At 45.0% G+C, this 14,536-nt stretch overlaps 1 protein-coding gene across 1 annotated transcript in view; it reads right to left on the minus strand.

The window, feature by feature from the left end:
• Positions 1-14,180, minus strand: part of LOC148443350 (solute carrier organic anion transporter family member 1A2-like) — a 54,570-nt gene extending 40,390 nt beyond the window's left edge. Inside the window, exons 1-2 of the mRNA XM_088462941.1 lie at positions 14,125-14,180; positions 5,475-5,616 (exon numbers count right to left, since the gene is read on the minus strand). Of these exons, the coding sequence (XP_088319067.1) occupies positions 5,475-5,616; positions 14,125-14,178 (196 nt within the window). The 5' untranslated portion in view covers positions 14,179-14,180. The remainder of the gene's footprint in view (positions 1-5,474; positions 5,617-14,124) is intronic.
• Positions 14,181-14,536: the final 356 nt, after the last annotated feature.

Below are 14,536 nucleotides of genomic sequence, written 5' to 3' on the forward strand. Positions count from 1 at the left end.
TCTTCTCTAAAGCGTACTTCAGGGGTCTTCTCTCTAAGGCGTACGTCTGGGGTCTCCTCTCTATGGCGTACTTCTAGGGTCTCTTCTCTAAGGCCTACTTCTGGGGTCTTCTCTCTAAGGCGTACTTCTGGGGTCTCCTCTCTAAGACATACTTCTGGGGTCTCCTCTCTAAGGCGTACTTCAGGGGTCTCCTCTCTAAGGCATATTTCTGGTGTCTCCTCTCTAAGGCGTACTTCTGGGGTCTCCTCTCTAAGGTATACTTCTGGGACTTCCTCTCTAAGGTGCACTTCTGGGGTCTCCTCTCTAAGGCGTACATTTAGGGTCTCCTCTCTAAGGCGTAATTCTAGGGTCTCCTCTCTAAGGCGTACTTCTAGGGTCTCTTCTCTAAGGCCTACTCCTGGGGTCTTCTCTCTAAGGCGTACTTCTGGGGTCTCCTCTCTATGGCGTACTTCTAGCGACTCTTCTCTAAGGCCTACTTCTGGGGTCTTCTCTCTAAGGACTACTTCTGGGGTCTCCTCTCTAAGGCGTACTTCTGGGGTCTCCTCTCTAAGGCGTACTTCTGGGGTTTCCTCTCTAAGGCGTACTTCAGGGGTCTCCTCTCTAAGGAGTACTTCTGGGGTCTCCTCTCTAAGGCGTACTTCTGGGGTCTCCTCTCTAAGGTATACTTCTGGGGTCTCCTCTTTAAGGCGTACTTCTGGGGTCTCCTCTCTAAGGCATACTTTTAGGGTCTCCTCTCTAAGGCGTAATTCTAGGGTCTCCTCTCTAAGGTGTACTTCTAGAGTCTCCTATCTAAGGCGTACTTCTGGGGTTTCCTCTCTAAGGCGTACTTCTGGGGTCTCTTCTCTAAGGCGTACTTCTGGGGTCTCCTCTCTAAGGCGTACTTCTGGGGTCTCTTCTCTAAAGTGTACTTCAGGGGTCTTCTCTATAAGGCATACTTCTGGGGTCTCCTCTCTATGGCGTACTTCTAGGGTCTCTTCTCTAAGGCCTACTTCTGGGGTCTTCTCTCTAAGGCGTACTTCTGGGGTCTCCTCTCTAAGACATACTTCTGGGGTCTCCTCTCTAAGGCATACTTCAGGGGTCTCCTCTCTAAGGCGTATTTCTGGTGTCTCCTCTCTAAGGCGTACTTCTGGGGTCTCCTCTCTAAGGTATACTTCTGGGACTTCCTCTCTAAGGCGTACTTCTGGGGTCTCCTCTCTAAGGCGTACTTTTAGGGTCTCCTCTCTAAGGCGTAATTCTAGGGTCTCCTCTCTAAGGTGTACTTCTAGAGTCTCCTATCTAAGGCGTACTTCTGGGGTTTCCTCTCTAAGGCGTACTTCTGGGGTCTCTTCTCTAAGGCCTACTTCTGGGGTCTTCTCTCTAAGGCGTACTTCTGGGGTCTCATCTCTATGGCGTACTTCTAGCGTCTCTTCTCTAAGGCCTACTTCTGGGGTCTTCTCTCTAAGGCCTACTTCTGGGGTCTCCTCTCTAAGGCGTACTTCTGGGGTCTCCTCACTAAGGCGTACTTCTGGGGTTTCCTCTCTAAGGCGTACTTCAGGGGTCTCCTCTCTAAGGCGTACTTCTGGGGTCTCCTCTCTAAGGCGTACTTCTGGGGTCTCCTCTCTAAGGTGTACTTCTGGGGTCTCCTCTCTAAGGCGTACTTCTGGGGTCTCCTCTCTAAGGCGTACATTTAGGGTCTCCTCTCTAAGGCGTAATTCTAGGGTCTCCTCTCTAAGGTGTACTTCTAGAGTCTCCTATCTAAGGCGTACTTCTGGGGTTTCCTCTCTAAGGCGTACTTCTGGGTCTCTTCTCTAAGGCGTACTTCTGGGGTCTCCTCTCTAAGGCGTACTTCAGGGGTTTCCTCTCTAAGGCGTACTTCTGGGGTCTCCTTTCTAAGGCGTACTTCTGGGGTCTCTTCTGTAAGGCGTACTTCTGGGGTCTCCTCTCTATGGCGTACTTCTAGGGTCTCCTCTCTAAGGCGTACTTCTGGGGTCTCCTCTCTAAGGCGTACTTCTGGGGTCTCCTCTCTAAGGCGTACTTCTGGTGTCTCCTCTCTAAGGCGTACTTCTGGGGTCTCTTCTCTAAGGCGTACTTCTGGGGTCTTCTCTCTAAGGCGTACTTCTGGGGTCTCCTCTCTAAGGCGTACTTCAGGGGTCTCCTCTCTAAGGCGTACTTCTTGGATCTCTTCTCTAAGGTGTACTTCTGGGGTCTTCTCTCTAAGGCGTACTTCTGGGGTCTCCCCTCTAAGGCATACCTCTAGGGTCTCCCCTCTAAGGCGTACTTCTGGGGTCTCCTCTCTAAGGCGTACTTCTGGGGTCTCTTCTCTAAGGCGTACTTCTGGGGTCTCCTCTCTAAGGCGTACTTCTGGTGTCTCCTCTCTAAGGCGTACTTCTGGGGTCTCTTCTCTAAGGCGTACTTCTGTGGTCTCTTCTCTAAGGCGTACTTCTGTGGTCTTCTCTCTAAGGCGTATTTCTGGGGTCTCCTCTCTAAGGCGTACTTCTGGGGTCTCCTCTCTAAAGCGTACTTCTGGGGTCTCCTCTCTAAGGAGTACTTCTGGGGTTTCCTCTCTAAGGCGTACTTCAGGGGTCTCCTCTCTAAGGCGTACTTCTGGGGTCTCCTCTCTAAGGCGTACTTCTGGGGTCTCCTCTCTAAGGCGTACTTCTGGGGTCTCCTCTCTAAGGTATACTTCTGGGGTCTCCTCTCTATGGCGTACTTCTGGGGTCTCCTCTCTATGGCGTACTTCTGGGGTCTCCTCTCTAAGGTGTACTTCTGGGGTCTCTTCTCTAAGGTGTACTTCTGGGGTCTCTTCTCTAAGGTGTATTTCTGGGGTCTCCTCTCTAAGTCGTACTTCTGGGGTCTCTTCTCTAAGGTGTACTTCAGGGGTCTTCTCTCTAAGGCGTACTTCTGGGGTCTCCTCTCTATGGCAAACTTCTAGGGTCTCTTCTCTAAGGCCTACTTCTGGGGTCTTCTCTCTAAGGCGTACTTCTGGGGTCTCCACTCTAAGTCGTACTTCTGGGGTCTCCTCTCTAAGGCGTACTTCAGGGGTCTCCTCTCTAAGGCGTACTTCTGGTGTCTCCTCTCTAAGGCGTACTTCAGGGGTCTCCTCTCTAAGGTGTACATCTGGGACTTCCTCTCTAAGGCGTACTTCTGGGGTCTCCTCTCTAAGGCGTACTTCTGGTGTCTCCTCAATAAGGCGTACTTTTGGGGTCTCCTCTCTAAGGCATACTTCTGGGGTCTCCTCTCTAAGGCGTACTTCTGGGGTCTCCTCTCTAAGGCATACTTCAGGGGTTTCCTCTCTAAGGCGTACTTTTGGGGTCTCCTCTCTAAGGCGTACTTCTGGGGTCTCTTCTCTAAGGCGTACTTCTGGGGTCTCCTCTCTATGGCGCACTTCTGGGGTCTCTTCTCTAAGGCGTACTTCTGGTGTCTCTTCTCTAAGGCGTACTTCTGGGGTCTCCTCTCTAAGGCGTACTTCTGGGGTCTCCTCTCTAAGGCGTACTTCTGGTGTCTCCTCTCTAAGGCGTACTTCTGGGGTCTCTTCTCTAAGGCGTACTTCTGGGGTCTTCTCTCTAAGGCGTACTTCTGGGGTCTCCTCTCTAAGGCGTACTTCAGGGGTCTCCTCTCTAAGGCGTACTTCTTGGATCTCTTCTCTAAAGTGTACTTCTGGGGTCTTCTCTCTAAGGCGTACTTCTGGGGTCTCCCCTGTAAGGCATACCTCTAGGGTCTCCCCTCTAAGGCGTACTTCTGGGGTCTCCTCTCTAAGGCGTACTTCTGGGGTCTCTTCTCTAAGGCGTACTTCTGGGGTCTCCTCTCTAAGGCGTACTTCTGGTGTCTCCTCTCTAAGGCGTACTTCTGGGGTCTCTTCTCTAAGGCGTACTTCTGTGGTCTTCTCTCTAAGTCGTATTTCTGGGGTCTCCTCTCTAAGGCGTACTTCAGGGGTCTCCTCTCTAAGGCGTACTTCTGGGGTCTCTACTCTAAGGTGTACTTCTGGGGTCTTCTCTCTAAGGCGTAATTCTGGGGTCTCCTCTTTAAGGCATACTTCTGGGTTCTCCTCTCTAAAGCGTACTTCTGGGGTTTCCTCTCTAAGGCGTACTTTTGGGGTCTCCTCTCTAAGGCGTACTTCTGGGGTCTCTTCTCTAAGGCGTACTTCTGGGGTCTCCTCTCTAAGGTGTACTTCAGGGGTCTCCTCTCTAAGGCGTACTTCTAGGCTCTCTTCTCTAAGGCCTACTTCTGGGTTCTTCTCTCTAAGGCGTACTTCTGGGGTCTCCTCTCTATGGCGTACTTCTAGCGTCTCTTCTCTAAGGCCTACTTCTGGGGTCTTCTCTCTAAGGCCTACTTCTGGGGTCTCCTCTCTAAGGAGTACTTCTGGGGTCTCCTCTCTAAGGCGTACTTCAGGGGTCTCCTCTCTAAGGCGTACTTCTGGGGTCTCCTCTCTAAGGCGTACTTCTGGGGTCTCCTCTCTAAGGTGTACTTCTGGGGTCTCCTCTCTAAGGCGTACTTCTGGGGTCTCCTCTCTAAGGCGTACTTTTAGGGTCTCCTCTCTAAGGCGTAATTCTAGGGTCTCCTCTCTAAAGGTGTACTTCTAGAGTCTCCTATCTAAGGCGTACTTCTGTGGTTTCCTCTCTAAGGCATACTTCTGGGGTCTCTTCTCTAAGGCGTACTTCTGGGGTCTCCTCTCTAAGGCGTAATTCTAGGGTCTCCTCTCTAAGGTGTACTTCTAGAGTCTCCTCTCTAAGGCGTACTTCTGGGGTTTCCTCTCTAAGGCGTACTTCTGGGGTCTCCTCTCTAAGGCGTACTTCAGGGGTTTCCTCTCTAAGGCGTACTTCTGGGGTCTCCTTTCTAAGGCGTACTTCAGGGGTTTCCTCTCTAAGGCGTACTTCTGGGGTCTCCTTTCTAAGGCGTACTTCTGGGGTCTCTTCTCTAAGGTGTACTTCTGGGGTCTCCTCTCTATGGCGTACTTCTAAGGTCTCCTCTCTAAGGTGTACTTCTGGGGTCTCTTCTCTAAGGTGTACTTCTGGTGTCTCTTCTCTAAGGCGTATTTCTGGGGTCTCCTCTCTAAGTCGTACTTCTGGGGTCTCTTCTTTAAGGTGTACTTCAGGGGTCTTCTCTCTAAGGCGTACTTCTGGGGTCTCCTCTCTATGGCGTACTTCTAGGGTCTCTTCTCTAAGGCCTACTTCTGGGGTCTCCTCTCTATGGCGTACTTCTGGGGTCTCTTCTCTAAGGTGTACTTCTGGGGTCTCTTCTCTAAGGCATACTTGAGGGGTCTCTTCTCTAAGGCGTACTTCTGGGGTCTCCTCTCTAAGGCATACTTCTGGGGTCTCCTATCTATCACCATGGTGGTGAACTCTGGAACAAGCTGACAGTCCTTTATGTAGCCCAGTAAGGCGACCAACGTAGAAAGTTTGCTAGAATGTCTGTCAGGGGCGCCCCGAGTACAGAAATCATTTGGGGGTCCCTGGACCACACCACTGCTGTATCCAGTAATCCAGTATATACCTTACCGATATCAAAGCTTGAATCAATGACCCCAACGAGAGAGGAGGGAATGTTGAACCTTCTTTCTATCTGAGTGATCATGCTCCGAGCGTAGATGACGGCCAGGGATTTGGTGATATAGGCGAAGGACAAGGAGAAAAGGAACACCTGCAATTACAGGAAACGTTCTAAGTGTCAGCAAGTAAGTGTAACACATCCTGCAGCCAATGGCAGAACTGCCACCATTACAGGGGGTGCAAGGTCTACAGACCCCGGAGATGAGTTATGCCACTGCCCGCACCCTCAGTGACAGCATGGCATTACAGGGGGTGCAGGGGCTACAGACCCCGGAGATGAGTTATGCCACTGCCCGCACCCTCAGTGACAGCATGGCATTACAGGTGGCGCAGGTGCTACAGGCCCCGGAGATGAGTTATGCCACTGCCCGCAACCTCAGTGACAGCATGGCATTACAGGGGGCGCAGGGGTTACAGGCCACGGAAAGGAGTTATGCCACTGTCCGCACCCTCAGTGTCAGCATGGCGTTACAGGGGGCACAGGGGTTACAGGCCCCGGAGAGGAGTTATGCCACTGCCCACACCCTCAGTGACAGCAGGGCATTACAGGGGGCGCAGGAGCTACAGGCCCTGGAGATGAGTTATGCCACTGTCCGCACCCTCAGTGACAGCATGGCATTACAGGGGGTGCAGGGGTTACAGGCCCCGAAGAGGAGTTATGCCACTGCCCACACCCTCAGTGACAGCATGGCATTACAGGGGGCACAGGAGCTACAGGCCCCGGAGATGAGTTATGCCACTGCCCGCACCCTCAGTGACAGCATGGCATTACAGGGGGTGCAGGGGCTACAGGCCCTGGAGATGAGTTATGCCACTGCCCGCACCCTCAGTGACTGCATGGCGTTACAGGGGGCGCATGGGCTACAGGCCCCGGAGATGAGTTATGCCACTGCCCGCACCCTCAGTGACAGCATGGCATTACAGGGGGTGCAGGGGCTACAGGCCCTGGAGATGAGTTATGCTACTGCCCGCACCCTCAGTGACAGCATGGCATTACAGGGGGTGCAGGGGCTACAGGCCCTGGAGATGAGTTATGCTACTGCCCGCACCCTCAGTGACAGCATGGCATTACAGGGGGCGCAGGGGCTACAGGCCCGGAGATGAGTTATGCCACTTCCCGCACCCTCAGTGACAGCATGGCATTACAGGGGGCACAGGAGCTACAGGCCCTGGAGATGAGTTATGCCACTGCCCGCACCCTCAGTGACAGCATGGCATTACAGGGGGCGCAGGGGTTACAGGCCCCGAAGAGGAGTTATGCCACTGCCCACACCCTCAGTGACAGCATGGCATTACAGGGGGCACAGGAGCTACAGGACCTGGAGATGAGTTATGCCACTGCCTGCACCCTCAGTGACAGCATGGCATTACAGGGGGTGCAGGGGCTACAGGCCCTGGAGATGAGTTATGCCACTGCCCGCACCCTCAGTGACTGCATGGCGTTACAGGGGGCGCATGGGCTACTCGCCCCGGAGATGAGTTATGCCACTGCCCGCACCCTCAGTGACAGCATGGCATTACAGGGGGTGCAGGGGCTACAGGCCCTGGAGATGAGTTATGCTACTGCCCGCACCCTCAGTGACTTCATGGCATTACAGGGGGCGCATGGGCTACAGGCCCTGGAGATGAGTTATGCCACTGCCCGCACCCTCAGTGACAGCATGGCATTACAGGGGGTGCAGGGGCTACAGGCCCTGGAGATGAGTTATGCTACTGCCCGCACCCTCAGTGACAGCATGGCATTACAGGGGGCGCAGGGGCTTTACATTAGGGGTTACCATACCAGGAAATACTGCTCCCACCAGCATTATAGATATATTATGTATTACATTAGGTGTTACCATACCAAGAAATACTGCTCCCACCAGCATTATAGATATATTATGTATTACATTAGGTGTTACCATACCAGAATATACTGCCCCCACCAGCATTATATATATATATTATGTATTACATTAGGTGTTACCATACCAGGAAATACTGCCCCCGCCAGCATTATATATATATTATGTATTACATTAGGTGTTACCATACCAGGAAATACTGCTCCCACCAGCATTATAAATATATTATGTATTACATTAGGGGTTACTATATCAGGAAATACCGCCCCCACCAGCATTATAAATATATTATGTATTACATTAGGGGTTACTATATCAGGAAATACTGCCCCCACCAGCATTATAGATATATTATGTATTACATTAGGCGTTACCATACCAGGAAATACCGCCCCCACCAGCATTATAGATATATTATGTATTACATTAGGCGTTACCATACCAGGAAATACTGCTCCCACCAGCATTATAGATATATTATGTATTACATTAGGTGTTACTATACCAGGAAATACTGCCCCCACCAGCATTATAAATATATTATGTATTACATTAGGGGTTACTATATCAGGAAATACTGCCCCCACCAGCATTATAGATATAATATGTATTACATTAGGCGTTACCATACCAGGAAATACTGCCCCCACCAGCGTTATAGATATATTATGTATTACATTAGGCGTTACCATACCAGGAAATACTGCCCCCACCAGCATTATAGATATATTATGTATTACATTAGACGTTACCATACCAGGAAATACTGCCCCCACCAGCATTATAGATATATTATGTATTACATTAGGTGTTACTATACCAGGAAATACTGCCCCCACCAGCATTATAAATATATTATGTATTACATTAGGGGTTACTATACCAGGAAATACTGCCCCCACCAGCATTATAGATATATTATGTATTACATTAGGTGTTACCATACCAGGAAATACTGCCCCCACCAGCATTATAGATATATTATGTATTACAATAGGTGTTACCATACCAGGAAATATTGCCCCCACCAGCTTTATAGATATATTATGTATTACATCAGGCGTTACCATACCAGGAAATACTGCTCCCACCAGCATTATAGATATATTATGTATTACATTAGGCGTTACCATTCCAGGATATACTGCCCCCACCAGCATTATATATATTATGTATTACATTAGGTGTTACCATACCAGGAAATACTGCCCCCTCCAGCATTATAGATATATTATGTATTACATTAGGTGTTACCATACCAGGAAATACTGCCCCCACCAGCATTATAGATATATTATGTATTACATTAGGTGTTACCATTCCAGGAAATACTGCCCCCACCAGCATTATAGATATATTATGTATTACATCAGGCATTACCATACCTGGATATACTGCCCCCACCAGCATTATAGATATATTATGTATTACATTAGGTGTTACCATTCCAGGAAATACTGCCCTCACCAGCATTATAGATATATTATGTATTACATTAGGCGTTACCATACCAGGAAATACTGCCCCCACCAGCATTATAGATATATTTTGTATTACATTAGATGTTACTATACCAGGAAATACTGCTCCCACCAGCATTATAGATATATTATGTATTACATTAGGCGTTACCATACCAGGAAATACTGCCCCCACCAGCATTATATATATTATGTATTACATTAGGTGTTACCATACCAGGAAATACTGCCCCCACCAGCATTATAGATATATTATGTATTACATTAGGTGTTACCATTCCAGGAAATACTGCCCTCACCAGCATTATAAATATATTATGTATTACATTAGATGTTACCATACCAGGAAATACTGCCCCCACCAGCATTATAGATATATTATGTATTACATTAGGCGTTACCATACCAGGAAATACTGCTCCCACCAGCATTATAGATATATTATGTATTACATTAGATGTTACCATACCAGGAAATACTGCCCCCACCAGCATTATAGATATATTATGTATTACATTAGGTGTTACCATACCAGAAGATACTGCCCCCACCAGCATTATAGATATATTATGTATTACATTAGGTCTTACCATACCACGAAATACTGCCCTCACCAGCATTATAGATATATTATGTATTACATTAGGTGTTACCATACCAGGAAATACTGCCCCCACCAGCATTATATATATATTATGTATTACATTAGGCATTACCATACCAGGAAATACTGCCCCCACCAGCATTATAGATATATTATGTATTACATTAGGTGTTACCATACCAGGAAATACTGCTCCCACCAGCATTATAGATATATTATGTATTACATTAGGCGTTACCATACCAGGAAATACTGCCCCCACCAGCATTATAAATATATTATGTATTACATTAGGGGTTACTATACCAGGAAATACTGCCCCCACCAGCATTATAAATATATTATGTATTACATTAGGTGTTACCATACCAGGAAATACTGCCCCCACCAGCATTATAGATATATTATATCTTACATTAGGCGTTACCATACCAGGAAATACTGCCCCCACCAGCATTATAGATATATTATGTATTACATTAGGTGTTACCATACCAGGAAATACTGCCCCCACCAGCATTATATATATATTATGTATTACATTAGGCATTACCATACCAGGAAATACTGCCCCCACCAGCATTATAGATATATTATGTATTACATTAGGTGTTACCATACCAGGAAATACTGCTCCCACCAGCATTATAGATATATTATGTATTACATTAGGCGTTACCATACCAGGAAATACTGCCCCCACCAGCATTATAAATATATTATGTATTACATTAGGGGTTACCATACCAGGAAATACTGCCCCCACCAGCATTATAAATATATTATGTATTACATTAGGGGTTACCATACCAGGAAATACTGCCCCCACCAGCATTATAGATATATTATGTATTACATTAGGTGTTACCATACCAGGAAATACTGCCCCCACCAGCATTATAGATATATTATGTATTACATTAGGCGTTACCATACCAGGAAATACTGCCCCCACCAGCATTATAAATATATTATGTATTACATTAGGGGTTACTATACCAGGAAATACTGCCCCCACCAGCATTATAGATATATTATGTATTACATTAGGCGTTACCATACCAGGAAATACTGCCCCCACCAGCATTATAGATATATTATGTATTACATTAGGTGTTACCATACCAGGAAATACTGCCCTCACCAGCATTATAAATATATTATGTATTACATTAGGTGTTACCATACCAGGAAATACTGCCCCCACCAGCATTATAGATATATTATGTATTACATTAGGCGTTACCATACCAGGAAATACTGCTCCCACCAGCATTATAGATATATTATGTATTACATTAGGTGTTACCATACCAGGAAATACTGCCCCCACCAGCATTATAAATATATTATGTATTACATTAGGGGTTACTATATCAGGAAATACTGCCCCCACCAGCATTATAGATATATTATGTATTACATTAGGTGTTACTATACCAGGAAATACTGCCCCCACCAGCATTATAAATATATTATGTATTACATTAGGGGTTACTATATCAGGAAATACTGCCCCCACCAGCATTATAGATATATTATGTATTACATTAGGCGTTACCATACCAGGAAATACTGCCCCCACCAGCATTATAGATATATTATGTATTACATTAGGCGTTACCATACCAGGAAATACTGCCCCCACCAGCATTATAGATATATTATGTATTACATTAGACGTTACCATACCAGGAAATACTGCCCCCACCAGCATTATAGATATATTATGTATTACATTAGGTGTTACTATACCAGGAAATACTGCCCCCACCAGCATTATAAATATATTATGTATTACATTAGGGGTTACTATACCAGGAAATACTGCCCCCACCAGCATTATAGATATATTATGTATTACATTAGGTGTTACCATACCAGGAAATACTGCCCCCACCAGCATTATAGATATATTATGTATTACATTAGGTGTTACCATACCAGGAAATATTGCCCCCACCAGCATTATAGATATATTATGTATTACATCAGGCGTTACCATACCAGGAAATACTGCTCCCACCAGCATTATAGATATATTATGTATTACATTAGGCGTTACCATTCCAGGATATACTGCCCCCACCAGCATTATATATATTATGTATTACATTAGGTGTTACCATACCAGGAAATACTGCCCCCTCCAGCATTATAGATATATTATGTATTACATTAGGTGTTACCATACCAGGAAATACTGCCCCCACCAGCATTATAGATATATTATGTATTACATTAGGTGTTACCATTCCAGGAAATACTGCCCCCACCAGCATTATAGATATATTATGTATTACATCAGGCATTACCATACCTGGTTATACTGCCCCCACCAGCATTATAGATATATTATGTATTACATTAGGTGTTACCATTCCAGGAAATACTGCCCTCACCAGCATTATAGATATATTATGTATTACATTAGGCGTTACCATACCAGGAAATACTGCCCCCACCAGCATTATAGATATATTTTGTATTACATTAGATGTTACTATACCAGGAAATACTGCTCCCACCAGCATTATAGATATATTATGTATTACATTAGGCGTTACCATACCAGGAAATACTGCCCCCACCAGCATTATATATATTATGTATTACATTAGGTGTTACCATACCAGGAAATACTGCCCCCACCAGCATTATAGATATATTATGTATTACATTAGGTGTTACCATTCCAGGAAATACTGCCCTCACCAGCATTATAAATATATTATGTATTACATTAGATGTTACCATACCAGGAAATACTGCCCCCACCAGCATTATAGATATATTATGTATTACATTAGGCGTTACCATACCAGGAAATACTGCTCCCACCAGCATTATAGATATATTATGTATTACATTAGATGTTACCATACCAGGAAATACTGCCCCCACCAGCATTATAGATATATTATGTATTACATTAGGTGTTACCATACCAGAAGATACTGCCCCCACCAGCATTATAGATATATTATGTATTACATTAGGTCTTACCATACCATGAAATACTGCCCTCACCAGCATTATAGATATATTATGTATTACATTAGGTGTTACCATACCAGGAAATACTGCCCCCACCAGCATTATATATATATTATGTATTACATTAGGCATTACCATACCAGGAAATACTGCCCCCACCAGCATTATAGATATATTATGTATTACATTAGGTGTTACCATACCAGGAAATACTGCTCCCACCAGCATTATAGATATATTATGTATTACATTAGGCGTTACCATACCAGGATATACTGCCCCCACCAGCATTATAAATATATTATGTATTACATTAGGGGTTACTATACCAGGAAATACTGCCCCCACCAGCATTATAAATATATTATGTATTACATTAGGTGTTACCATACCAGGAAATACTGCCCCCACCAGCATTATAGATATATTATATCTTACATTAGGCTTTACCATACCAGGAAATACTGCCCCCACCAGCATTATAGATATATTATGTATTACATTAGGTGTTACCATACCAGGAAATACTGCCCCCACCAGCATTATATATATATTATGTATTACATTAGGCATTACCATACCAGGAAATACTGCCCCCACCAGCATTATAGATATATTATGTATTACATTAGGTGTTACCATACCAGGAAATACTGCTCCCACCAGCATTATAGATATATTATGTATTACATTAGGCGTTACCATACCAGGAAATACTGCCCCCACCAGCATTATAAATATATTATGTATTACATTAGGGGTTACCATACCAGGAAATACTGCCCCCACCAGCATTATAAATATATTATGTATTACATTAGGGGTTACCATACCAGGAAATACTGCCCCCACCAGCATTATAGATATATTATGTATTACATTAGGTGTTACCATACCAGGAAATACTGCCCCCACCAGCATTATAGATATATTATGTATTACATTAGGCGTTACCATACCAGGAAATACTGCCCCCACCAGCATTATAAATATATTATGTATTACATTAGGGGTTACTATACCAGGAAATACTGCCCCCACCAGCATTATAGATATATTATGTATTACAGTAGGCGTTACCATACCAGGAAATACTGCCCCCACCAGCATTATAGATATATTATGTATTACATTAGGTGTTACCATACCAGGAAATACTGCCCTCACCAGCATTATAAATATATTATGTATTACATTAGGTGTTACCATACCAGGAAATACTGCCCCCACCAGCATTATAGATATATTATGTATTACATTAGGCGTTACCATACCAGGAAATACTGCCCCCACCAGCTTTATAGATATATTATGTATTACATTAGGCGTTACCATACCAGAATATACTGCCCCCACCAGCATTATAGATATATTATGTATTACATTAGGCGTTACCATACCAGGAAATACTGCCCCCACCAGCATTATAGATATATTATATATTACATTAGGCGTTACTATACCAGGAAATACTGCCCCCACCAGCATTATAGATATATTATATATTACATTAGGCGTTACCATACCAGGAAATACTGCCCCCACCAGCATTATAGATATATTATGTATTACATTAGATGTTACCATACCAGGAAATACTGCCCCCACCAGCATTATAGATATATTATGTATTACATTAGGCTTCCTGTGCAGGTGTCCTGGCTCCTTACCTTGAGTTTGGATACGTGACATCGCTTCTGTGTAGGGTTTGGCGTTTGTGTCATCTTTACTTCTTAGGTTGGACTAATACTGTTTTATTCCTCCTTCTGCAAAACAAAGTGTATATTACACCTGACACAATGCAGCTCAATAGCAACATAATGCGAAAGAATATTAACAAAATATTATCTATGTATCATCACCAACATATAGAGCATACTTGCCAACCTTCTGTCTGCCCTCTATAGGAGGGGGCAACCAGGTCGGCACTGCAGGTGGCATGGTGCGGCAGAGGTGGACGGTTCTGGGGGCATCGTATCCCCTCCCTGCTAAACAAAGCAATTACTACCGAGGGGTGAAGTCACCATTTGTCATTATCATCCGCCTGTACTGCCCACTTTACTTGGACACTGGGTGCCCACC

The sequence above is a fragment of the Taudactylus pleione genome, unplaced genomic scaffold (genome assembly GCF_031769625.1).
Source record: "Taudactylus pleione unplaced genomic scaffold, aTauple2 ptg001296l, whole genome shotgun sequence".
Classification (NCBI taxonomy): Eukaryota; Metazoa; Chordata; class Amphibia; order Anura; family Myobatrachidae; genus Taudactylus; species Taudactylus pleione.